Genomic DNA, 25,773 nt, shown 5'->3' on the forward strand with positions numbered 1-25,773 from the left:
AAACATAGTGTTTGTCCTAAAAAAAAAAAAAAAGAAAATTTTTCCATGGTCCAGGAACAGAAACTCAGTTTAAAACATTTAAATTGAAAATGTGGCTGAAGGAAATAAGGGAGCAAGGCTATCAGGAAGAAGAACATTCAAGTATAGGGAACAGCAAGTACAGATGCCCCGGGATGGTACTGTATTTGAAGTATCTGAGGAACGCCGAGGCTAACGCGGTTGCAGTGGACTATGCAAGGGGAAGAGTGGTAGGAAAATCTGCGGTATTAAACAGAGAGTCCAAAAACAGACTCATGTTTAATTCGAGCGAGATAAAGGTAGCATTGAAATAAAAAGGGAAAGAATAGACTATTTAATAAATTTTGTTGTTGTTGTTAGGTGCCATCAGATCAATTTTTCCTTATAGTGACCAAATGTGACAGAGTAGAACTTCCCTATAGGGCTTGCTTGGCTGTAATCTTTATGGAAGCAGATTGCCAGGTCTTTTTTCCTTGGAGCCCCTGGGTGAGTTTAAACTGTCAACCTTTCAGTAGATAGCTGAGTTGATTAACCCTATGTGCCACCTGGGCTTCTATAGTTACTAAATAATAGTGGGCAATTTATGTCTGTTTTTAAAAATAAATTTACATCCCTACTTCCCATAACTGAAAAATTCCAAAAAATAAAGACATAAATACAGAAATCAGTAAAAGTTAGATTCCTACCTCTCACCAAAAAAAATACATATATAATACATTGAGTGAATATTAAAAAAAAAAAAACTGAGAAAGCATTATCAGAAAACATAGGAGGATATTTTTATAACACGCTCTGATAGAAGATGACAGAAAGACAAGAAACTCAGAAACTCAGAAGAAAAACATTGAGAGATTTAGCTACACAAAGACTAAAGTTCCATATTTTAAGATTCACTGTAAACAAAAAGTGAAGTGAAAGATTAGACAAAACCATGTGTATCACATACAATGGAAAAATGGTTAAAATACCTAAGATCTTAAACTAATTTTAACATCATGGTTAAAATTTACATAACTGAGCAGACATACGAGACTATGTGGGCAGCTCCTGCCTGGAGGAGAGATGAGAAGGCGGAGGGGGACAGAGGCTGGCTGAATGGACACGGGGAATACAGGGTGGAGAGGAGGAGCGTGCTGTCTCATTAGGGGGAGAGTAACTAGGAGTACATAGCAAGGTGTACGTAAGTTTTTGTATGAGAGACTGACTTGATTTGTAAACTTTCACTTAAAGCACAATTAAAAAAAAAAAAAAGACGTGTTAGGGAAATGCCTAGGAATCTTGTAGACACAGGCCTCTGTTAAGATTCATAGTGGATTTCCAAGAATTACAGGGGTGGAAAAAGGAGTGGAGCAATTCAAAGGGCAAAATATTTGATTCCTATAGGTCAAAATAGACATAATAAAGAAATTTAAATGCTCATTTAAAATATAACCTTGTAATACTAACATTTAAGAATGATCATGAATGTAATTCTTCTCTCTTCTGGTTGTCAGGAAACCCTGGTGGCGTAGTGATTAAGTCCTATGGCTGCTAACCAAAGGGTTGGCAGTTCAAATCTGCCAGGTGCTCCTTGGAAACTCTATGGGGTAGTTCTACTCTGTCCTATAGGATCCCTATGAGTTGGAATTGGCTTGACGGCACTGGGTTTTTTTGTTTTCTGTTTGTCAGAGTACCTTACAACAGAATTTAACTTTCAAAATAGCATAGTATTCTAGTATTCTAGTGTATGGATATGACTTATATAACCATTTGCATTGGACGTATAGTTGAAATTACTTTTGTTGCAATAAATAATATGACTGTCAAAAAATTTACATAATTGTTTCTAGGAGGGGCAGAAATTGACTGAAAGAGGGTATGAGGGAACTTTCTAGGAAGACGGGACCATTCTATATTAGGACAGGCATTTGATTTATTCAGGGGCATGCATGCATTTGTCAAATGAATGGGACTGTGTACGTAAAGCCTGTGCTTTCAACGGTGTTAAATTACACCTCAATAAACAGTTCATATAAAAGCATAAGAAAAAGAAATGAACACAAAGAAAAATGGGCAAAAGCTAAACACAGAAAACTTCTAGAAGAATTATAAACCAGCAGTCAATTTATGGAGAGATGCTCAACTTCCTTAGTAATTTAAAACTTTTAAATGGAAATAACAGTGATACTTTTCCCTACACCTTCATTCTCTTCTTTACTGTTGATGAATATGTTAATTGATACAATTTACAGGAGGGCAATTTAAGAGTATTTAACAAAATCCTCTAACGTACGTAACCTAAAACGTAGTGATCCCAGATATATGTTAATTTATCTTTCAGATAAACCAACAAGAATGCATAAAAAGATGTTTTTTTTATAGGACATTTACTTTAGCAATGTTTTTACAATATGAAAACTTTGGAAGCCACCTTAAAGTCCATCAGTGCTGGGAAGGATTAAAACATATTATGGCTTGCCTATACAATGGAATACTGTACAGCCTTTTAATATAGTACAGTAGATCTATACAGACTTGAAAGTATTTCACGATATTTTGTTAAGTAGGCATATTTTTAAATAACTATACTTACATACATGTGTATGTGTTTGTACAAAACTATCTGGAGAGTCATAAGGTACATTTTTAACAATGGCTACCCTTTGTGGTGTCCTATTACAGGGACAGCTTCAACTTTTTTATTTTTTATGCAAATTGCTTTCATTTGTAAGAGTGTGCGATTGCTTTCAAATTAAAACACAGACTCCAAACCATATTATACATGTTTTCAAGAAATTTATGAATGAAAGAAGTAAAAAATATATTCACAAACCTTCTAGAGGTTGCAGCAGACACAGAATTTTGGATAGAGATTATTTCTCATAAATATTGAGACATTTAGATCAGCCTGGATAACACATTATTAAAATTGAGTGTGGCCACCATAATTCTTTATGTAATTTTGTTTTAGTTCTAATTTGCTAACTTGACCCAAAATATACTGAATAGTGTATTTTAGGCAGAAACATGATGATTAACCTAAGTGGGGTTCTCTACTGCCTGTGCTGAGAAAATACTTAGACAAAACCATGGACACAGCTGTCTTGTTGGAGCAGTTCTACAAAACCACTCTCCCTGGGTCCACGCACTCTTAGCTTCACTATTTCTCCACCAGGAGAGCCCAACCCCTTTTATCCCACCATTTCCTCTTGCGAAAAGAATTAAGAGCACGTTTTGGCCCATCCCAGAGGAACCAGCAGGAAACCAGCTCTTCCATAACACAGTTCTTCCCACTCCTGTATCCACGTTAGTTCTCCTGGATGGTCTCTTCAGGGCTTACAGTGACTTCACGGTAGATGAAGGATTAGGCTCATGGAGCAAAGCACCTGGGTGAGGTGTACCAGAAAGCCGGCTCCCCTGTGATCTCTGAAGAACATGTTGGATCTGAGGCTTGGGCTCATGGATGGTTTTAAAAAGGTGGAATATTCCATAGTTTTACATTGCATCTTCATAGTCCACATCCATATTGCTTGCCTGCTTCACCTTAGAATAGATGGCTAAGGAGACCTGGAAGCAAAGGGTCATAGATAGGACTAAAGCAGAGAAGACAGCAGAACATGCCTCCCACCAGCCCACTTCCCCTGTAGCCTAGATGCATACTACCATGGTATACCACACAGCATATAAATTAGAGCCTCTTTGAAGACTGTGGTCCAAGGGCAGCATTTTCAAAGGGTCTTCATCCCACCGGTGGGCCACAGAGGTGCTCCTGATGAGCTACAAACTGACCCAAAGATGCAAGGGCTTCTCTCATTCTTATGGGCTGTTATAAGGCAGTTCCATGGGCTGTCATCTACTAAGGGATGTCAGAATTTTGTATTTGTAAACTAAATTTAGTGTGTCACTGGAGCTTACCAAGGACTTGAATTCTGTCTTGTTATGGATTGAATGAAAACCCTGGTGGCGTAGTGGTTGAGTGCTACAGCTGCTGGCCAAAAGGTTGGCAGTTCAAGTCCACCAGGCGCTCCTTGGAAACTCTATGGGGCAGTTCTACTCTGCCCTATAGGGTCGCTATGAGTCAAAATCGACTCAACAGCAGTGGGTTTGGTTTTGGTTTTTTATGGATTGAATTGTGTCCCACCAAAAATACGTGTTGGAATCCTAACTCCTACAGCAGTGGATACAACCCTAGTTGGAAATAGGGTTTAATTTGTTATGTTAATGAGGTCATATCAGTGTAGAGTGTGTCGTAAGCCTAATTACTCCTAAATTATACAAAAGAGCAGATTAGAAACAGGTAAAATAAAAGTCATGTGAAGCTCATCAAGGAACTGAGGAATATTGGGGCTACAGAAGCTAAGTATCTTCCTCCAGAGCCGAAAGAGAGAGAGCCTTCCCCTATAACTGGTAGCCTGAATTCAGACTTCTAGCCTCCTGAGCTAGAATTTCTGTTCTTTAAAGCCACTTACTTTCAGTACTTCTATTATAGCATCACTGGGAAACTAAGTCATGTCCTGAGACATCTGGTTGCCCACACTACGCTAGACAAAATTATAAAGCACCTGTCGCCTTTGCACACACAAAAGGGTTGAAATTCTGCAATTACCAGAAACGATTTTTATAACATCGGTGATGTCTTAAGTTGTTCAAGGTTCACAAATCACTATTACAATCACTATTAGTATAGGTTTGTTTAATAATAATTTAGTGGATTGTTTGGCTAACCTTATATCACAGTTATATATGGATGGCTCAACAATATTTGGGACACAGAATTTCAAGTAAATAGGCTTTTTAGACTAGGTAGTACTATGTTTCAACTACAAATCATTCATATGCCTATTGCTAAATGTCCATTTAAAACCGAAACCAAACTTGCTGCCATCAAATCGATTCCGACTCGTAGACACCCTATAGGACAGAGTAGAATTGCCCCATAGCATTTCCAAGGAGAGGCTGGTGGATTTGAATTGCTGACCTTTTGGTTACCAGCTAAGCTCTTAACCACTACGCAACCAGGGCTCCAAATGTCCATTTAGGCCTCCAAAATATTCCTTATACAGTGATACTTTATTGTTACAACGCATTTTTGACCCCCACTGTGTGGGGAGATGGGGAAGGAGGTGGACTATGAAATCGTTTGCTTTTCCTAAATGACCATAATTTTAAAAGTTTGAGAACCAGTGCCCAGAGGAAAGACAGCAAGGGCATGGAGGAAAGAACAACAGGGGCTTTAACTCACCTCATCCTCAGTAAGTGTCCTTGGCGGCTCTAAAGTGGAGAAAAAGATAAATACGCTAAGCTCCCACTTCTATTGAAAGTCCTTGCCTAAACTGGCATTAATATAGGCTTCTTCCTCTCTCATCTGCCGCCCGTGAATTGAATTCCATTAATATTTTCACTCTTGCTTTTCTACCTATTACAAATAAGATTTCCTTACTCCACAGGGGAATATTGGCAGCCCGGGGGTCGGGAGTAAATACACCCCTCCTGACAGAGGAGGGGTCTTTATACCACTCAGATTTGCTGAGCCCAACACGCGTGCGAAGCGCAGCAGCAAAATAATTAGGTGGCTGTGATGGAGCTGCTTTGGGAGGCCGTGGGACCACTCCGAGAGAGCAGACAGAGGCCATCGTCTCTGCTGCTGCTGCGGTGACACTGGGCGGTGAGACGTTAAACAGGCCAAGTTAACGTTAGCACTGTGATCTACTCCAGGCTGCTTCCGGACCAAGGACCAGTTTTCAGAGAGGGACGGTAGTGCTCAGAGCCGGCTCCAGGCAGCTGCTCTGCTGGGCGCCGCCATTGATTCTCCTCTTGGTTCCAGGAAGGAAAAGAGGCAGACCCAAAGTCAGTCCTCATCTCTCACCTGCTGCTGGTTTCCGTTCCTGCTGGCTACAGTACACCAGTGAATAGACGTCATCCCCACTTACAACGTTCACTGAAAAAGAGGAAAGGAGGCATCAGGACACAGTCTCCTCTTCTTGCCGTTCGACTCACTCCATACCTGTCCACCCATCACAGCCCTGAAGACACAGGAGTCATTTATTTGCAGAGGTGGCTGGGGCCCAGCACGGCCAGGTTGTGGTAGCAGACATCACCCCATGACCCCTTCCCCAGCTAACTCTGCACATTTTGGCACAGGTCATTTGGGACACCTCACCATTTTCATACACGGGCTGCAGCGGCGCTGGGGTAGGTGAGTTGACATAGGTAAAGTCTTGGGGTACAGGGCTGGGAGGGCTCCTGCAAACACAGAAACATATGCTTTCATTTGGGGTAGTGAGTGAGACGTCGAAGGAGAGAAACCTGTTAGAAACTGTCTTGAGTGGAACAATAATTCCTGGGCAAATCAGCATCTGGATGGCACGGCTCTATGGGACAAGCCGCCATCCTCCACACGGGCTGAGTGGGGCATTGCACAGTGGGCTTGGTGTTGTTGGTAGTTGCCGTGAAGTCGGTTCTGACTCATGGTGACCTCATGTAGAGCAGAACTAAACCTTGCCCCGTCCTTCACCACTTCGTAATCTTTGGTGTGTTTGAGCCTATTTATTGTTGCAGCTACTGTGTCAATCCACCTCCCTGAGGGTTTCCCTCATTTTCACCCACGCTCCTTTACTAAACACGATGTCCTTTTCTAGTGACTGGTCTTTCCTTATGATGTGTTCACAGTAAGCTAGCCAAAGCCTCACTATCCTCGATTCTAAGGGACATTCTTAGGGCAGAGCACGCAGTAGGGTGTATTTTTCATGAGTGTAAGGTCCTTCCTTATCTGACTGTCTCCCTGTGGGATCGCTCACACCCAGAATAGTGTCAGTCGCATAATAGGTATTCAGTAAATATTGAATGAAGAATATGGATTCACCCTAGATGGAAAACAGGTGGCTAGATGGAACAAGCAGCTTGAGAATGGGCCAGAAGAAAGTGGTCCCACGTATACATGCACCACTGAAAGAGTGTTACTCTGATTTGGGGAAAAAAATCTGTTTATCGTTGGCATAAATAATACACTATAAAAATATGTCGACTAAATATTGGTATCCCCAGATGGAAGTATTTTAAATCTTTTCCTCCTTTAAACTTCCAAAGAACTTCAACAACTTTTCAGGAAGTTTATTACTCTCTGTCTTGCATTACAGAAATGGGTCTATACCTTGTTGTTGTTTTTACTGTTGTTGTTAGGTGCCATCAAGTTGGTTCCAACTCAGAGCAACCCTACGTACAACAGAACAAAATGTTGTCCAGTCCTATGCTATCCTCATAATTGTTGCTGTGTTTAAGACCATTGTCACACCCACTGTGTCAGTACATCTCATTGAGGGTCTTCCTCTTTTTCACTGACCCTCTATTTTACCAAGCACGATGTTCTTCTCCAGGGCCTGGTCCAACCTCCTGGTCTATATCTTACCTACCTTAAAATACTTTAAGACTCTCAAGATCTTTTCATATTTTCAGGCCCGTCATCACTTAACAGAATGATTTACAGGCCTTCAGACATGGTGGACTAATTGAAAGAATGGATAACTCTAGTCAAAGCCATACAACTTTCTTATTTTTACTAATGAAGTAAAAGAGATGAATTAAGAAGAAAGATGAAAGGATTTAAGTGAATTAGTTAATATATGAAATCGAACAGAAGAGGAAGAGAAATTGAAGGTTCAGGCAGCAGTGGAAGGACTCTGGAGTGACAGTGTTTGATATAATGAAGATGTGAGAAGCTCATGAGAGAGGACAGCTCAAATTTTTAAAAATTATTTTGCTGCATTATTGGCACACACAGAGAAAGCAGAGGCCTCACCTGAGTGGATCCCTGGCTGACCGTTTTCCTGCAAGTCAAACAAAGAAGTACACATGTGAATGGAGGGAGCCCTCTCTCTCAGTGTTTTCCTACAGCACCTGTGCAAGGAACGTCCCTTGTGCCCGATACCCATCCGTGGCCAGACCCCAGGGTGAGCTCAGGGGACAGCCTAGTGATCGTTAGGCAGAGATTTCATCCCCAGATGAAGAGACTTGGGTCCAAAATAGTTCAATAGGCTCAAAGCCACAAAGCTCACTTGTACCAGAACTAGAATTTGAACCTAAGCCTCCAAAACATCAAGTCTATTGTAATTTTTGTTTCTGGTTTTGCAACCACACCATCTAATCTTTTCATGACAAGAGTACTTGCAGGTAGGTATTGCCACAGTCCTATTATAAATGGAGTGAACAAAACCATTGCTGTCCAGTCAATTCCAACTCATAGCAACCCTAAAGGACAGATCGGAACTGCCCCATAGGGTTTCCAAGGAGCGCCTGGTGGACTCAAACTGCTGACCTTTTGGTTAGCAGCCATAGCTCTGAACCACTACGCCACCAGGGTTTCCATAGATGGAGTGAGGAGCCCAAATATGCCAGAAAGGCTTGAAATTTAAATACAGATCTCACATTGTCCTCTCTTGCCCAGTTTCCAACTTGCTCAATGGAGGACAGGAGAACAAATTTAAACATACAAATGAAGACAGGATTACCAGTTGTGACAGAGCATGGACCTAAAAACTTGGTACTCTGGTGAAGAATAATAAAAGGGAACAGTTGTAGGCTCAGTGGCCAAATGAAATCTCTTTGAGGAAATGGCATTTAAGCTGAAAAGTGAGAAAGATCCAGCACTGAGTAGAAAGTATAGATGTGTAGATGAGTAAGTCAGGGAGAAGGAAAAGGTAACAATTTATGCATTGACTAGAACAAGGGTATGGTCAGTATAGCTGGAGCTCTTAACTGTACTTCTCTTCCGTTGCTGTTAGTTGCCATCGAGTCAATTATAACTCGTGGTGACCCCATGTGTGCAGAGTAAAAGTGCACTCCATAGGGTTTTCAACGGCTATGACCTTTCAGAAGCAGATCTGTCTTTTGAGGCACCACTGGTGGGTCTGTACCACCAACCTTTCAGTTAGTAGTCCAGCACTTAGCAATTTGCCCCACCCAGGGAACCAACTTCTCTGTTGTTGTTTTAGGTGCTGTCAAGTTGGGTTCCAGCTCATAGTGACCGTATGCATAACAGAACGAAACACTGCCCGGCCGTGCTCCATTCTCACAATTGTTGCTGTGTTTGCGTCCATTGTTGCAGCCACTGTGTCAACCCATCTCACTGACATTTCTCTTATTTAGTTAATTTCTATATAAAAAATTAAATCACAGAAGCACAAGTTTTCAGTTGAACCTTAACTGATAACACATGGGAGATAGAGGACTATTTGAAAACTTTAAGTTAATAGGTGCCATTTCTACTCATTGGTGGTTGTGAGCAGACCTGTAGCCAGGGTGGTTAGCAGGATATATTCATATTTTACAATATACACATCACAGATCCAGTCTAGTCCAGTGAAAACAAATGTTGCAGTAACAGATTCCCAATCTCTATAAATACTAACCTATTTTTTTCTTGAGCCAGTAACAAAAGAGTAGGACGACAGAGGTGGGACCAAGGGTGCCGAGTAGCCCCTCGATGACTCCTATAGTAAGAAGTTCCCTTCTGTCCTTGGTAGGCACTGAAAGGGGAGACCTGTGCATGAGCTTGGGGTACGGAGAGCAGAGATCTTGGGTGTGGGTTGCAGCCCGGATCTGCTCTTCTTAGGGGGGCTTGCAGCATATCAAGTTGATGAAAGAAGAAGCGCCCAGCATTTTGGCCCTCCACACTCCCCAGATGCATCGCTTAGAACAGCACCAACCGCAGAAGCTTCATCTTTGGTAGCACCCCACCAGCAGCACTGTGGCAGCATCAACAAAACTTTCTCAGGAAGCTGGGAAAGAGACATGGACCAACACAGTTCTGTAGCCTGAGCTATACCTGTGATGTTGAGTAGCACGGCTTCACTGTGCTGGGTCCCCAGGCCATTGTCGGCCTCACAGAAGTAGTTCCCAGAATGCTCTGCAGTCAGGTTGAAGGATGCTCCTCCTCCAGAGGGGGCTGAGCTGTTCCCCAAGATGATATCTTCGTGATAGAACCGGTATAGGATTGGGGGAGAGCCTCTTTGGGCCTCACAGTGAAGCTCCACCACATCCCCCACCACAGCCTGGGCCCCAGTAGCCCTGAGGGTGAGGACTGGATGAGACACTGGAACTGACAGAAATAGTCAGGTGTCAGAGGGGTCTCTTATGCTGGCACAGACTCATAATCACTGGCCACAGAGGCTCAGCCCCATTTGAACTTCCTCAGGGTGTCCCTAGGGAACATGGAGCCCAGCTTGAGACCTGCTGGTTGAGACGAATAGTGAAACTTACTTCTGACAGTGATGCTCACCAGCCCACTGAGGCTGGGGCCATAGCCATTGTCAGCTGCACAGTAATATTGCTCAGCATCACTCTCCCTCGCCGTAAGGATCTCAAAGTCTGCAGTTAAGGAACGCAGGGTCTTTGTGCCCAGTTTGAAACCCATGGCCCCTTTGTACCAGAGGAAGGTGATGTTTCCTGTGCCCTTAGCGACCGAGCAGACAAGGACCAGCTTTTTTCCCTCCATCACCTGGCCCCCTGGGGGCTGTGTCTCCAAGCTCACATCAGAGACGCGGACTCCTGTGTGAATAGAAGATGACATAAGAGGAGTCTGAGTAGGGAGGATTTCAGGGGCAGGGAGCAGATATGACAGCGATGAAAGCAAAAACCCCAGGTAAAGTCAGTGATATATACACTTTAAAGGAAAAAAGGGAGTCTCTGCTGATTTGGAATTGCAGATGATAGTGTAAGAACGCAAAGAATATTGAATACACCATGGATATACCATGGACTGTAAGAAGAATGAACAAATCTGTCCTGGAAGAAGCACAGCCAGAATGCGCCTTAGAAGCAAGGATGGTGAGACTTCATCTCAGGTATTTTGGGCATGTTATCAGGAGGGACGAGTCCCTGGAGAAAGACATTATGCTTAGTAGACAGCGAAAAAGAGGAAGGCCCACAACAAGATGGATTGGCACAGTGGCTGCAACAATGGGCTCAAGCATAACAACAATTGTGAGGATGGCACAGGACCAGGCAGTGTTTGGTTCTGTTGTACATAGGGTCCCTGTGAGTCAGAACTGACGCGACAGCACTTAACTAAGTGTAAGAAAGACACCATAATATTACCATGGAGGATGTAGGTCAATGTGACTCCCAGATATAGAGAGAGATTCAGGTACATCTCTAGACCAGCTCCTATTCCCATGGGAACAGAATACAGCAGACAGGGAGGACCAGTTCAGGGAGGACCAGTTCAGGGAGGACCATCCCTGAGTTTCCAAACCCTCAATTTTCTAGATACAGTAGTATGGTGGGTTACAAGTTCAGGTTGCAAATCGAACTGCCTGTGTTTGAATGTTGGTTCCAACTCTTACTTGCTGTGTGTCCTCTATCAAATTACTTAACTTCTCTGAGACTCAGTTTCTTATCTGCAAAATGGAGATGATAACGATAGTTATCTTCCGTAGTTGTGAAGATTCAATTCGACAACGTGCAGCATTAGGACAGGACTTGCTGTACACTAACTGTGCATGAAGACAGCTATGATTTTTTTGTTCCGGTCCAGTTTCACCAGTGTTGAGTTTTAAGCATGTTAGGAAAACCCAGCCTTTTGGAAGTAGTAGACATTTGCTTTATGGCACAGTGGATATGCCTTTGTCTGAGAATAGGAAAGGATGTTGGAAGTGTCCATCCTGAAATGGAATAACATGGTTCAAAATCACTAACACCCTCTTTTCTATTTATCTTTCAAAATCAAGCTCCAACTTCCTTCCATAAGCCCTTTTCCAATAGCCTATTCCATATTCTTCTTCTATAAAACCTCTTACCACCTCAGTCAGATTTCTCCTTCTCTGCAGCCTCTACTAATAGCCAACCCTAGACCATACAACACCACATAGTTTATCTCAGGTATTCAGGGTGCTGGTTGAACAAACACTTCTTGTAGTCAGAGATCATGTATCATGCAACAATAATTTTCCCCTACACCTTCCAGCACAGTGAAGATACACAGTGTCTCCAAAATATTCTTCTGTTTGCCTGAATGGGAACAGCAAGGATAAGGGAACACCTCTTAAGGATTCTGTTATGGTTTGAATTGTGTCCTCTAAAAACTACGTGTTGGAGTCCTGACCCCTACGCCTGTGGGTGAAATCCCGTTTGTAAATAGGGTTCTTCTTTATGATAATGAAGCCATGTCAGTGTAGGGTGTGTCCTAAACCAAATCATCTCGGAGTGATAGAAGGAACAGCCTAGACACACAGACACGCAAGTGTGAAGGAGAGAAGATAGACGCCACATGTAAATCGCCAAGGGACTGAGGAGCCTGGAAGAGACAAGGATCTCCACCCAAGAATCACATCCTGAATTTGGACTTCTAGCCTCCTGAACTGTGAGGAAAAAAATTTCTGTTTGCTAAAGCCACCCATTTATGGTATTTGTGTTATAGCAGCACTAGGAAACTAGACAGATCTGATAGAGAGGTTCAGGTCCATCTCTAGACTAGCTCCTATTCCCTCGGGAGCAGAACACAGCAGAGAAGGATGACCAGCCTCATGCCACTGCCCCTTTTGGCCCACCCTGGTCGACATGCCCCACTGGCACTCACTCTGCACGTCTATCCAGAACCTCTGGCTCCGTATAACTCGAGTTTTCTCTGGCTTTGCCTCACACCAGTAAGACCCTGAGTTTTCACGCCACATTTTGGGAATCTGAAGCTTTGGGGAGGTGTTGCAGGGCAATCTCTGGTTCCAGACATCACTGAAGAAGCAGAACTGAAGCTGGACACCTGCTGTCTGTGGAGCTGGGTAGATCTTACAGATCAGAGTCATCGAGCTCCCCTCTATAGGCCGGGTGGGACTAGCTATCAGAAGCAGCTCTAGAGAAAAAAGAAACACATATTCCAGGGTGAAGGGGTTCAGAGTTCCTGGTGAGGGGCACTTTTGGTTCTCAGCACTGGTAAACAGGGCTCAAAGAACCAGCCAGCTGGACACACAGTCTATCCCTCATATGACCCTCTCACAGTGGCCTGTGGGCTTCCCTTTGCCATGAGTCCACTCTGCTCACACCTCCCACCACACACACACACACACACACACACATCCTGCCCCTGTGCAGCAGCGTCCTTTACCTGGAATTGATCTTTTCTCTTTGTGAAGCTTCTGTCACTGGGTGGTGGAAATGGTTAAGTGCTTGGCTACTAACTGAAAAGTTGGCAGTTCAAATCCACCCAGAGGCATCTTGGAAGAAAGGCCTGGCAATCTACTTCTGAAAGATCAAAGCCTTGAAAACTCTGTGGACCAATTCTACTCTGACACACAAAAGGTTGCCATGAGTTGGAGTCAACTCCACAGCATTTTTGTTTTGTTTTGCTTTTTTTTTTTTTTGTTTTTAACTTCCTCCTCTGAATGGGGCTTGGGTGCTAACCAAAAGGTCAGCAGTTCAAATCCACCAGCAGCTCCTTGGAAACCCTACGGGGCAGCTCTGTTCTGTGTCATATGGTTGCTATGAGTCAAAATTGACTCGATGGCAGCGGGTTTGGGTTTTGGCTCTGAATGGGGTTTAGGGGAAGAGGAGGTGAGAAAGAGGTGGGGCTGGCTGCAAGGTCCTGGGCGCGGTCTCGCAGCTCAGAGCTTGCTTCAGATCGTCACAAGCTACGGAGACTACCTGGCAAATACTTGATGACGGAAACTTGGTTTCTTCATCCTCATTCTCAATGCAGCCTTTGATTCCTGCTTTAAGCGAGGATTAGTTAGGTATGTGGTTTTATGGCATAACAGCAGGGCCAGAAGAACACAAGGCATGAGTTAGACTTGAGCAAATATCACGTGAGGAACTCAGAAGACTGGGTTGCTTCTGAAACTCTCTTTTGACAGGAATTCGTAATCCATTAGAGCCTGCATTCCTGAGTTCTTGAGGCTGCAGAACAACCTCTTTTAACACTGTGGTATTTCACGCACAAAAAAAAACCCAAAACCCATTGCTGGTGAGTCGATGCCAACTCACAGTGACTCTATAGGACACAGTAGAACTGCCCCATTGAGTTTCCAAGCAACGCCTGGTACATTCAAACTGTTAACTTTTGGTTAGCAACCATAGCACTTAACCATTACACCACCAGGGTTTCCATTTTAGGCACAAAAGAGTAATTCTCACATTCATTAGGTGTAAACATGCCTTAGTGAAAGATCCCCTGTGAGGGGATCTTGTCCTCCTCTCCTCATCTGGGTAAGGGAGGACTTTAAATCAGTACCAAAGCTAAATTAGTTTACATAAACCGGGGTCTGAGAGAAACTGTAGCACTTGGTGCTGCAGGGCAGGGCTAGAGATGGAAGGAGGCAGTGCTACTACTCCATTTATTGTGTGGACCAAGGATTGACTGTAAGGTTCGTCTCCAAGGATGTCCAGCATTTCCTCCATCACCTCTGGTGGAGCACCCAGCTGGGAAGTACGCAGGGACCTTAGAGCCTCCCAGGCTGGAGGACAGAGATTCTCTAGCTTCAGTCTTCGGCACCCTCTGCCTTCCTTGCCAAAATACTATCTTCCTCCCCACACTGCGCTTCCCAGAAATAAGATGGTGTTCTTGAGGTCAGAGCAAGACCTGTACATGCGTTGAGCAGGCACACGTCAGGTGCAGAGACTGGCGTAAACAGCGCAGCCCAGGCCCAAGGGAGCCACTGATGTGTTTATACACCTCAGCAGTGTCAGCAGGGTGTGTCTTGGACGAGCAGGGGCTGCTCAGACAGCCATTCACCGGCCTCCTCCAGTGACAAGGCACCCACAGACCGCGAAGAAGAAAGGGAAGTTGCAACTCACCGGTTGGTTCACAGAGTGGAGCTGGGAGAGAAGGCAGCAGAGATCAGTAGAGAGCAGCAAAGTTTAACTCTACAATCCACCCTCCTTCCCTCTTACCCTCCCCCATCTCTGCCTTTCTTCCTCCTTAACCTTCTCTTTCCTCCCTCTTTCTCTTCTGCCCTCTCTCCTTTCATATTCTCCTCCCCTTTCCTGCCTCCCTTTCTTCCCTCTTTTCCTTTCCCCGCATTCCACATCACTTATAAAACACCTTCCTACAAAAAACACATGGCTTTTTTTGCACCATCATAAAGTAATTTATGATCACTTTTCTCATCTGTAATTAGGAAATGGTGCCTTTGCTTTTAACTACTTGGCAGCTCCCTTCTTCACGCCCCTCACTTCTAGCCCTTCAGTTCAAAAGTGTTCCTGATCCAGCTCAAGACTCTCTGCTCATAGTAACAACAGAGTCAGACAAGGAGAGTGGAGGGGATCATCCTCAAGGTCGTGGTGCCCCTTTATTTACCAAGTTCAGATCAGAGTAAGCTTAGAGACAAGAGAAGGAATTCAGATTTCTCCAAAGACATTCTCCAAGATTGGACCAAGATATTTTGGCATAATGGTCAAGAAGAGAGCATTCTGAGGAAAATGTGAGCTCTGTAGCCAGATGGGATAGACTTAAATGCTGGCTCTTTGTCTACAAGCTGTGTGACCTTGGGAAAAATGCTTTATCTCTTTGTGCTTTAGCTTCCTTCTCTGTAAAATGGAAATAATAAGAGTACCTATCCCTAGAGTTTTTGCAAGGATTAAAAAAGCTAGTACCTATAAAGTGCTTAGAATAATGCCTGAAAATGTGTTGGCACCCAGTTAATATTGTTTTTTAGTATTATTATTATCTCTTTTAGTTCATGTTTAGTTTGAGATGCCTAATGTTTTAAATTAAATATTTATGTGAATAATTAGTTCCTCAGGTAGAGAGGAGGGAACAATGATAGGTATGATAAAAATCACATTTTGCTTATTCATGCATTCAGCAATTTTTTTTTTAATTTTACTTTAGATGAAGGTTTACAGAACAAACTAGTTTCTCATTAAACAGTTAGCACACATACTGTTGTATGACATTGGTTAACACCCCATGACATGTCAACACCCTCCCTTCTCAACCTTGGGTTCCCTATTACCAGCTTTCCTGTCCCCTGCCTTCTAGTCTTTGCCCCTGGGCTGTTGTATCCCTTTAGTCTTGTTTTGTTTTATGGGCCTATCCAGTCTTTGGATGAAGAATGACCCTCAGGAGTGACTTCACTACTGAGCTAAAAGGGTGTCCAGGGGCCATACTCTTGGGGTTTCTCCAGTCTCTGACAGGCCAGTAGGACTGTCTATTTGTGAGTTAGGATTTTGTTCTACATTTTTCTCCAGCTGTGTCCAGGGACCCTCTATTATGATCTCTGTCAGGGCAGTCAGTGGTGGTAACCGGGCACCATCTAGCTAGCTGTACTGGACTCGGTCTGGTGGAGGCCGTGGTAGATGTGGTCCATTAGTCCTTTGGACTAATCTTTACCTTGTATGTTTAGTTTTCTTTATTCTTCCTTGCTCTCAAAAGTGTGAGACTAGTGGAGTATCTTAGATGGCCACTTACAGGCTTTTAAGACCTCAGACACTACTCATCAAAGTAGAATGTAAAGAATCTTCTTTATAAATGATGCTATGCCAATTGAGCTAGATGTTCTCCCAGACCATGGTCCCCACAGCCCTCAGCCCAGCAATTTGTTCCCTCAGGGAGTTTGGATGTGTCTATGGAGTTTCCATGACCTTGCCTTGTATAAGTCGTGCTGGCTTCCAAAGTATTGTGTACTGTCTCACCCTTCACCAAAGTTACCACTTACCTATTGTCTATTTAGTGTTTTCCCGTCCCCATGCTTCCCCTCCCTCATAACCATCAAAGATTGTCTCTTTTTGTGTGTAAACCTTTTCAAGAGTTTTTACAGTAGTGGTCTCATACAATATTTGTCTTTTTGTGATTGACTTATTTCACTCAGCATAGTACCCTCCAGATTCATCCGTGTTGTGAGATGCTTTGAAGATTCATCCTTGTTCTTTATCTTGCATAGTACTCCATTGTGTGTATGTACCATAGTTTGTTTATCCGTTCATCTGTTGATGGGCATCTTTTTGCTATTGTGAACAATGCTGCAATAAACATGGGTATGCATATGTCTATTTGTGTGACAACTCGCATTTCTCCAGGATATATTCCTAGGAGTAGGATTGCTGGATCATATGGTATTTCTGTTTCTAGCTTTCTAAGTAAGTGCCATATCATTTTCCAAAATGGTCATATCATTTTGTATTCCCACCAGCAGTGCATAAGAGTTCTAATCTCCCTACAGCCTCTCCAATATTTATTACGTCTTTTTTTTTTTTTTTTTGATTCGTGCCAGTGTTGCTGGGGTGAGATGGTATCTCTTTGTGGCTTTGATTTGCATTTCTCTAATGGCTAGTAATCTCGAGCATTTCCTCATGTGTCTGTTGGCCACTTGAATGTCTTTGGTGAAGTGTCTGTTCATTTCCTTTGCCTGTTTTTTAATTGGATTATTTGTCTTTTTGTTGTAGAGGTGTTGGATCTTCTTGTAGATTTTAGAGATTAGGTCTTTGTCTGATTTCAACAAACATATTTGAGTGTTTACTATATGCCAGGCATTGTGTGGGGCACTGGGTTTACAGGAGTGAATATGAATGACATTCTGCCACCAGGGGATTTACATTATAATGAGGAGAGAGCCAATCAGCAAATAAATATATAATGTGATTTCAGAGAGTGGTCAGTGCTACAAGAAAGCAGAGAAATAAGTTACAGAATACCTGAGAACGGTCATAACTTTTTAGATAGATGTCAGTTGAGTAGAAACCTGAATGAAACCAGGGAGTGAGTATCTCTGGCAGAGTTAGCAGCAAATCCAAAGGCCTTGAGAAGGGAATGGGCTTATTCAAGGAGAAATAAGAGGAAGTGTCCCTGGGACTGACTGGGAAGGGGACGGTGGTAGATACTGATGTGTGAGAAGTAGGCTGGGGCCAGTCATGGGAGGCTTTGTGGACTTAGTAACAATTGGATTTTGTTCTAGATGTGATGGGAAACCATGGACAGTTCTGAATTAATTTTTTAAATTTGTGTAGGATCACTCTTATCCTGTGAGAACAGATTATAGAAGTGCAAGAGAAGCAGGGAGAACATTAGTAGGAGAGTTTAGTCTAAAAGAGGGAGAAGGATGGTTCAGATTAGGCAGCACTGGTGCTGTTGAATGGTCAGATTCAGTATAAATTTGGAAGGTAAAATCATTAAGGATTGCTTATGGGTCAGACCTAAAGTAAAAGAAAGAGAAGAGTTACATATCACTCCTAAGGTTTTGGCCAAGCAACTGAAATAGAGAAGTTGTGGGGTGGTGGTGGCAAAGGTGTAGGGTCAAGAGATCTATTTGGATATGTTGAGTTTAAGATGCTTCTTAGAGACTGGAGCACTTATACACTGCTGGTGGGCATGTACAATGGTACAACCACTTTGAAATCAATTTGGCACCTCCTTAAAAAGCTAGAAATGGAAGTACCATATGATCTAGCAATCCCAAGCCTTGGAATAGATAGTAGAGAAATAAGAGCCATCACACAAATAGACATATGAATACCGGTGATCACTGCAGCACTGTTCACGAAAGTAAATAGATGGAAACAAACAAGGTTCCTGTCTTAGTCACCTAATGCTGCTGTAACAGAAATACCACAAGTGGATGGTTGTAACAAGAAAATTTATTTCTTCAAGGTAAAATAGGCTAAAACTCCTAATTCATGGTGTCAGCTCCAGGGGAAGGCTTTCTCTCTGTGTCAGCCTTCTTATCAGTCTTCCCTGGACTAGGAGCTTCTCTGCACAGGGACCCCTGGTCCAAAGGGCATGCTGTCCTCCCTGTGCTTCTTTCTAGGTGATATGAGGTCCCCTCACTCTGCTAGCTTCCGTTTCTTTTTAACTCTTGAGAGATAAAAGGTGGTGCAGGCCTCACCCCGGGAAACTCCCTTTACATTGTATCAGGGGTGTGACCTGGTAAGGGCGTTACAATTCTACCCTAATCCTCTTTAACATAAAATTACAATCACAAAATGGAGACAACCACAGAATACTGGGAATCATGGCCTAATCAAGTTAATACACACATTTTGGGGAGGGGACATAATTCAATCCATGATAGTGCCCATCAACAGATGAATGGATAAACAAATTATTGTATATTCACACAATGGAATACTACACAATGATAAAGAACAATGATGAATCCAGGAAACATCTCATAACGTGCCTGAATCCGGAAGGCATTATGCTGAGTGAAATTAGTTCAGTCGCAAAGGGACAAATATTGTATGAGACCACTATTATGAGGACTCAAGAAAAGGTTTAAACACAGAAGAAAACATTCTTCTATGGTTACAAGGCTGGGGAGGGAGAGGGAGGGGTATTCACTAACTAAACAGTAAAAAAGAATTATTCTAGATGAAGGGAAGGACAACACACAATACAGGGGAAGTCAGCACAACTGAACTAAACCAAAAGCTAAGAAGTTTTCTGAATACAACCAAATACTTTGAGGGACAAAGTAGCAGGTGCAGGGGTCTGGGAACCATAGTTTCAGGGAACATCTAGGTCAACGGGCATAACAAAGTATATTAAGAAAATGTTCTGCATCCCACTGTGGTGCGTGGTGTCTGGGGTCTTAAAAGCTAGCAAGCAGCCATCTAGGATGCATCAACTTGTCCCAACCCACCTGGAGCAAGGAGAATGAAGAACACCAAAGACACAAGGAAAATGTTAACCCAAGAAACAGAAAGGGCCACATAAACCAGAGACCCCATCAGCCTGAGACCAGAAGAATTAGATGGTCCCTGGCTACCACCAGTAACCGCCCTGACAAGGAACACAACAGAGTTCCTGATGGAGCAGGAGAAAAGGGGAGTGCAGAACTCAAATTCCAGTAAAAAAAAAAAAAAAAAAAACAGACTTAAAAATGGTCTGACTGAGACCGGAGGGACCCCAGAAGACATGGCCCCCAGACTTTGTTAGCCCCAAACTAAAAACATTCTGGAAGCCAATTCCTCAGACAAAGATTAAACCGGACTGTGGGACATAAAATGATACTTGTGAAGAGCGTGCTTCTTAGCTCAAGTAGATATATGAGACTAAACGGGCAGCTCCTGTCTGGAGGCGAGATGAGAAGGCAGAAAGGGATACGAGCTGGTTGAACAGACGTGGGAAATGCAGGGTGGGAAGGAGGAATGTGTAGTCACCTTAAAGGGAGAGCAACTAGGGTCACATAACAATGTGTGTATAAATTTTTGTATGAGAAATTAACTTGAACTGTAAACTCTCACTTAAAGCACAATTTAAAAAAAAAGATACTTCTTAGATACCTGAATGACAGTTGAATATATGAGTGGTGTTCAAAGGAGAGGTCAAGGCTGGAGAAATAAATATAAGTTTAAGCTTAATGTGGCACTTAAAGTGACCAGATGATATTACTTGGGGAAGTGTATATGGAGAGAGAAGAGAAGTCTAGGTACCAGTCTTGGAGAGGTCCAACATTTTGAGATGAGTATAAGGAGAATTCAGTAATGATGACTGAGAACCAGCAAATATTGAGTTAAAAAGAAAACCAGCAGAGTATGGTACTCCGGAAGCCAGATGAAAATGTGTTTCAGGAAGAGGGAGTGCTCAACTATGTCAAATGCCCTGAGAGGCTTAATAAAATGAGAAATGAAAACTGATCACTGCATGGGGTGACATGGAAGTGGTTGATAATGTTAACAAGAGCAGTTTCATTGGTGTGGCGTGGAAGAAATACTGATGGACTGGGTTCAAGGAAGGATGGGGAAAAAAAAAAAACCTATAGGGACCTAACACAGTTTAACAGTTGCAAGGGGTTAGGGATGCAGAGAAATCTCAATGAGGATATGGGGGGATTATTTGAAGTGATGGAAATGTTCTGTATTTTGGTGATCGTGGTGGTTACATGTCTCTGGACATTTGTCAAAATTCACAAGAAGTAGATTAAAAAGAGAATTTTCTGGTAAGGTAAATTTAATATGAACTTTACATAGAAAGGATGGGAAGAGATGAAGTCAACAACTCACTGGAAACTTTGTAAAGAGAGACAGAGAAATGATGCAGTAGATGCAAGAGACCATTAGATCATATTTCTATTTTTTCAGATAAAAGACATTGTAGCATGTTTGTATATTCCTAGGAATAATCTAGAATGGAGAAACATTTTAATGATGGATCATGTTTTTAAGAAATCAAGAGAACCTCGGACTCAGTGCACAGCAGAGAATCCTGTCTTAGATAGGAGGAACCAAAAACCAAACCCACTGCCGTCGAGTCGATTCTGACTCATAGCGACCCTATAGGACAGAGTAGAACTGCACCCATAGAGTTTCCAAGGAGCGCCTGGCAGATTTGAACTGCCAACCTCTATGGTTAGCAGCCATAGCACTGAACCACTATGCCACCAGGGTTTCCTAGATAGGAGGAGGGACGATATAGTCACGGTAAAAGGAGGGAAGGCAGAGTCTGTGAGTACAGAGATGGCTGGGTTGGTAGATACAGCACTAGGAAGATGAGGAAAATTTCTTCTGATTGCTTCTATTTTCCCAGTGACATATGAAGCAAGGTCATAAATTGAGGGTAAGAGGAGGGTTTGAGGAGAAAGAGAAGGGATGGAAGAGTGGTCATCAAGAGTGGGAGACCATGGGCTATGAAAATATAGCAGGCTTGCAGCACTAATGATGTCCCATTTGAAATTTGGGGTCCTACATTTAAAGTGCGATAAGTCAGCAGGATTATGCCTTTTGTCTAAAATCACATTCAGCTGCTTAGGCACAAGTGGGAAGTGCTCAGAAAAGTGTGTTAATTGGGCAAGTGCTGTAGAGGAAGAGAGATTCGGGTGTATCCAAAGGAGCATTGTGGTGATGGAATCTCGGCTGAGCACTGTGAGATGTGAGAACATGGAGAGGAAGTATTGGCAATGAAAAAGTGACCCAGGGGAGCTGAAGACATGGTAAATATGGAGTGCTAGAGAGAGCGAGTATTGACAATAGGGTGTGGTGAAAGGAGGAGTAAAGGGAAATATCGCTGATAGTAAGAAGGGCAAGGAACTGAGCAGCCAGTTTTTCCCATGAATTGTATTTGTGGCTGTTGAAACAGGCACAAGGACAGAATTAGTGGTGGAAGGGAAGACAGAGACAGTGAACACTTTCTATGTGATAAAAACTGAAATGATAGCTTTCTTCAAAAATGTGGCTTCACCGCACCTTCCTGCCTGACTTGGAGCCCCTAGTTGGAAGTAGAGCCCTGAGCACCCCTGAGCATCCCCAGGCAGAAGGTTAGCCCTGGGAAGTTCCCACAGCTCTTCAGGAAGTGGAGCCCCAGTGTGATGGGATCCCATACTCTGCTTTGAGGTGTCCTACTCACCATAGATCAACAGCAGGAGCCTCAGAAGCATGAGGGTCAGGTCGGGAACTGTAACCGAAGATGTCCTTTCATCAGAGAGAATTCACCTCGGAGTTAAGAGGCAGCAGCTTGTCTGAGGTTTGAGGAAGTCAGGATCGGAAGTTACTCTTCAGCACGAGTTTACAAAAATAGATGAAGGAAGAAGAGAGGTGTGGAAGAGCACGGTGTATGCAAAGGTATAGTCTTCACTCAGGGTGTAGAAGACTATGCATTTCTCCTGTTTCCTGTGGAGGGTGAGGAAATCAAAAGTGCTCCTTTGTGTCGTTCGGTGCTGTCCAGTTGGTTCCGCCTCATAGCCACCCTATGTACGACAGAAGGAAACACTACTCGGTCCTTCGCCATTCTCACAATTATTGCTATGTTTAAGCCCGTTGTTGTAGCCACTATGTCAATCCATTTCATTCAGGGTCTTCCTTTTCTTCATCAACTTTATACTTTATCAAGCATGATGTTCTTCTCCAGGGACTGGTTCCTCCTGGTAACATGTCCAGTTTATGCAAGATGAATTCTCACCATCCTCCCTTTTAAGGAGTGTTCTGGCTGTGCTTCGTCCAAGGCACATTTGTTCATTCTTCTGGCAGTCTGGTAGATTCAGTATTCTTTGCCAATGCTATAATTCAAAGGCATCAATTCTTCCTTATTCACTGTCTAGCTTTCACAGGCATATGAGGCGAATGAAAATACCATGGCCTGGGTCACGCATACCTTAGTCCTCAAAGTGACTTCTCTGCCTTTGAACACTTTAAAGACGTCTGTTGCAGCAGATTTCCCCAATGCAATACGTCATTTGGTTTCTTGACCACTGCGCTTTTATGGGCATCGATAGTGGATCCAAATAAAATGAAATCCTTGACAACTTCAGTCTTTTCTCTGTTTATCATGATATTGCTTCTTGGTCAATTTAGGATTTTTGTTTTCTTTATGTTGAAGTGTAATCCCAACTGAAGTCTGTAGTCTTTGATTTTCATCAATAAATGCTTCAATTTCTCTTGACTCTCAGTAGCACAGTTCTGTCATCTGCGTATTGCAGGCTGTTAATGAGTCTTCCAATCTTGACACCTCCTTCTTCTTCCTGTAGTCCAGCTTCTCTGATTATTCGCTCAGCATACAGATTGAATAAGTATGGTGAAAGGATACAACCCTGATGGGCATCTTTGCTGATTGTATCCCCTTGTTCAGACTGAATCACGGCTTTTTGGTCAATGTACAGGTTCCACATGAGCACAATGAAGTGTCTGGGAATTTCCGTTCTTTGCAATGTTATCCATAATTTGTTATAATCTACACAGTTGAATGGCTTTGCATAGACAATAAAGCACAGGTCAACATCTTTCTTATATTCTCTACTTTCAGCCAAGATCCGTCTGACATTACTAATGATATTCCTCATTCCCTGTCCTCCTCTGAATCTGGCTTTAATTTCTGGAAGTTCCCTGTTGAAGGCACTGCTGCAGTTGTTTTTGAATTATCTTCAGCATAATTTTACTTGCATGTGATATTAATGATATTGTTCGATAATTTCTACATTCCATTGGATCCCTTTTCTTTGGAATGGGCATGTACATGTATTTCTTCCGGTTGGTTGGCCAGGTAGCTGTCTTCCAAATTTCTTGGCATAGATTAGTGAGCGCTTCCAGAATTGCACTCATTCATTGAAACATCTCAATTGGTTTCTGTTAATTCCTGGAGCCTTGTTTTTCACCAATGCCTTCAGTGCAGCTTGGATTTCTTACTTCAGCATCATTGGTTCTTGATCATATACTACCTGCTGAAATGGTTAAACATTGACCAATTCTTTTTGGTACAGTGACTCTGTGTATTCCTTCCATCTTCTTTAGGTGTTTCTTGTATTGCTCAATATTTTGTCCATAGAACCTTTCAATATTGCTACTCGAGGCTTGAATTTTTTCTTCAGTTCTTTCAGCCTGAAAAACACTGAGCGTGTTCTTCGCTTTTGGTTTTCTCACTCCAAGTCTTTTCACATTTCCTTAGAAAACTTTGCTTTGTCTTCTCAAGCTGCCCTTTGAAATCTTCAGTTCAGCTCTTTTACTTTATGATGTCTTCCATTCACTTTAACTACTCTATATTCAAGAACAAGTTTCAGAGTCTCTTCTGACATCCATTTTGGTCTTTTCTTTTTTTCCTGTCTTTTAAATGAGCTCTTGCTTTCTTCATGTGTGATGCCCTTGATGTCATTCCATGACTTGTATGGTCTTTGGTCATTACTGTTCAATGCATCAAATCTATTTTTGAGATGGTCTCTAAATTCAGAAGTGATATACTTAAGGTTTTACTTTGGGTCTCGTGGACTTTGTTTTAATTTTTTTCAGCTTTTATTTGAACTTGCATATGAGCAATTGATGGTCTGTTCTGCAGTCAGCCCCTGGCCCTGTTCTAACTGATACTACTGAATTCTCCATCATCTCTTTCCACAGATGTAGTTGATTTCATTCCTGTGTATTCTACCCATTGAACTGCATGTGTATAGTTGCCATATATATTGTTGAAAAAATGTTACTTCCAATGACTAAGCCTTGCAAAATTCTGTCATGCAATGTCCCACATCATTTCTATCACCAAGGCCATATTTTCCAATTACAGATCCTTCTTTGTTTCCAACTTTTGCATCCCAATTGCCAGTAATTACCAATGCGTTTTGATTGCATGTTTGATCAGTTTCAGACTGCAGAAGTTGGTAAAAAATCTTCAATTTCTTCATCTTTGGCATTAACACCTGGTGCACAAATTTGAATAATAGTTGTACTAACTTGTCTTCCTTGTAGGTGTATGGATATGATCCTATCACTGACAGTATGGTATTTCAGGACAGCTCTTGGAATGTTCTTTTTAACTCTGAATGTGACACTATTGCTTTTCAATTTTTCTCTCCCGGCATAGTAGACCATATGATTTTCCAATTCAAAATAGCCAACAGCGGTCCATTTCAGCTCACTAATGCCTAGAATATTGATCTTCAATCGTTCTGTCTCATTTTCGACAACTTAATTTTCCTTGATTCATACTTTGAACATTCTACATTCAGATTATTAATGGATGTTTGCAGCTGTTTTTTCATTTTGAGTTGTGCCACATCAGCAAATGAAAGTCCCTATCTTGCTTATCTAGTGCTGCTATAGCAGAAATACCACACATGGGTGGCTTTAACAAACAGAAGTTTATTTTCTTACAGTTTAGGAAGCTAGAAGTTCAAATTCAGGGTGCTGGCTCTAGAGGAAGGTTTTCTCTCTTGGCTCTGGAGGAAGTTCCTTGTTCCTTTGAGCTCTGAAACTCTGCTCTTGGCTGATCTTCATGTGGCTTGGCATCTCTCTTCTCCCAGCTCTGCTTCCTGGCTTGCTTGTCTAATCTCTCTTATATCTCAAAAGAGGTTGGCTGAAGACACACACTACGATGATCTTGCCTTGTTAACATAACAAAGACAACCACAGGTATAAATGTAAAGATTTACAAGACATATT

At 42.5% G+C, this 25,773-nt stretch overlaps 1 protein-coding gene across 6 annotated transcripts; it reads right to left on the bottom strand.

Annotated features, from left to right (window-relative positions):
- Positions 1 to 825: 825 nt before the first annotated feature.
- Positions 826 to 23,015, bottom strand: LOC135227226 (Fc receptor-like protein 1). 6 transcript variants are annotated; one of them, XM_064283034.1, is made up of 11 exons: positions 22,259 to 22,656; positions 14,776 to 14,796; positions 12,569 to 12,838; positions 10,252 to 10,539; positions 9,818 to 9,961; positions 9,402 to 9,518; positions 7,793 to 7,820; positions 6,158 to 6,240; positions 5,864 to 5,935; positions 5,240 to 5,268; positions 1,719 to 3,564 (listed from the first exon to the last, which is right to left on the bottom strand). In XM_064283034.1, exons 1-11 carry the CDS (start codon positions 22,287 to 22,289, stop codon positions 3,493 to 3,495), a joined length of 1,155 nt encoding a protein of 384 aa, XP_064139104.1. In that variant the 5' UTR covers positions 22,290 to 22,656; the 3' UTR covers positions 1,719 to 3,492. The 6 variants fall into 6 exon arrangements, 5 of the variants coding, with proteins under 5 accessions (XP_064139106.1, XP_064139103.1, XP_064139104.1 ...); XM_064283032.1 differs by having other exon boundaries at positions 1,720 to 3,564; positions 9,818 to 10,090; positions 22,259 to 22,655; XM_064283033.1 differs by lacking the exon at positions 14,776 to 14,796 and having other exon boundaries at positions 858 to 3,564; positions 9,818 to 10,090; positions 22,259 to 22,674.
- Between the last annotated feature and the right edge of the window lie 2,758 nt (positions 23,016 to 25,773).

This window comes from Loxodonta africana, chromosome 3 (assembly GCF_030014295.1).
Source record: "Loxodonta africana isolate mLoxAfr1 chromosome 3, mLoxAfr1.hap2, whole genome shotgun sequence".
In the NCBI taxonomy this organism is placed as follows: Eukaryota; Metazoa; Chordata; class Mammalia; order Proboscidea; family Elephantidae; genus Loxodonta; species Loxodonta africana.

Excerpts from the sequence above, each read along its gene's own strand:
- LOC135227226 (XM_064283032.1), bottom strand. The coding sequence starts at position 22,289 with ATGCTTCTGAGGCTCCTGCTGTTGATCTATG. Across the intron at positions 9,519-9,817 it reads CGTGCTACTCAACATCACAG|TGCCTACCAAGGACAGAAGG; the intron begins GTATAGCTCAGG and ends CTCCCCTTTCAG. Across the intron at positions 3,565-5,239 it reads GGACACTTACTGAGGATGAG|GTCTCCTTAGCCATCTATTC; the intron begins GTGAGTTAAAGC and ends CTTTGCTTCCAG.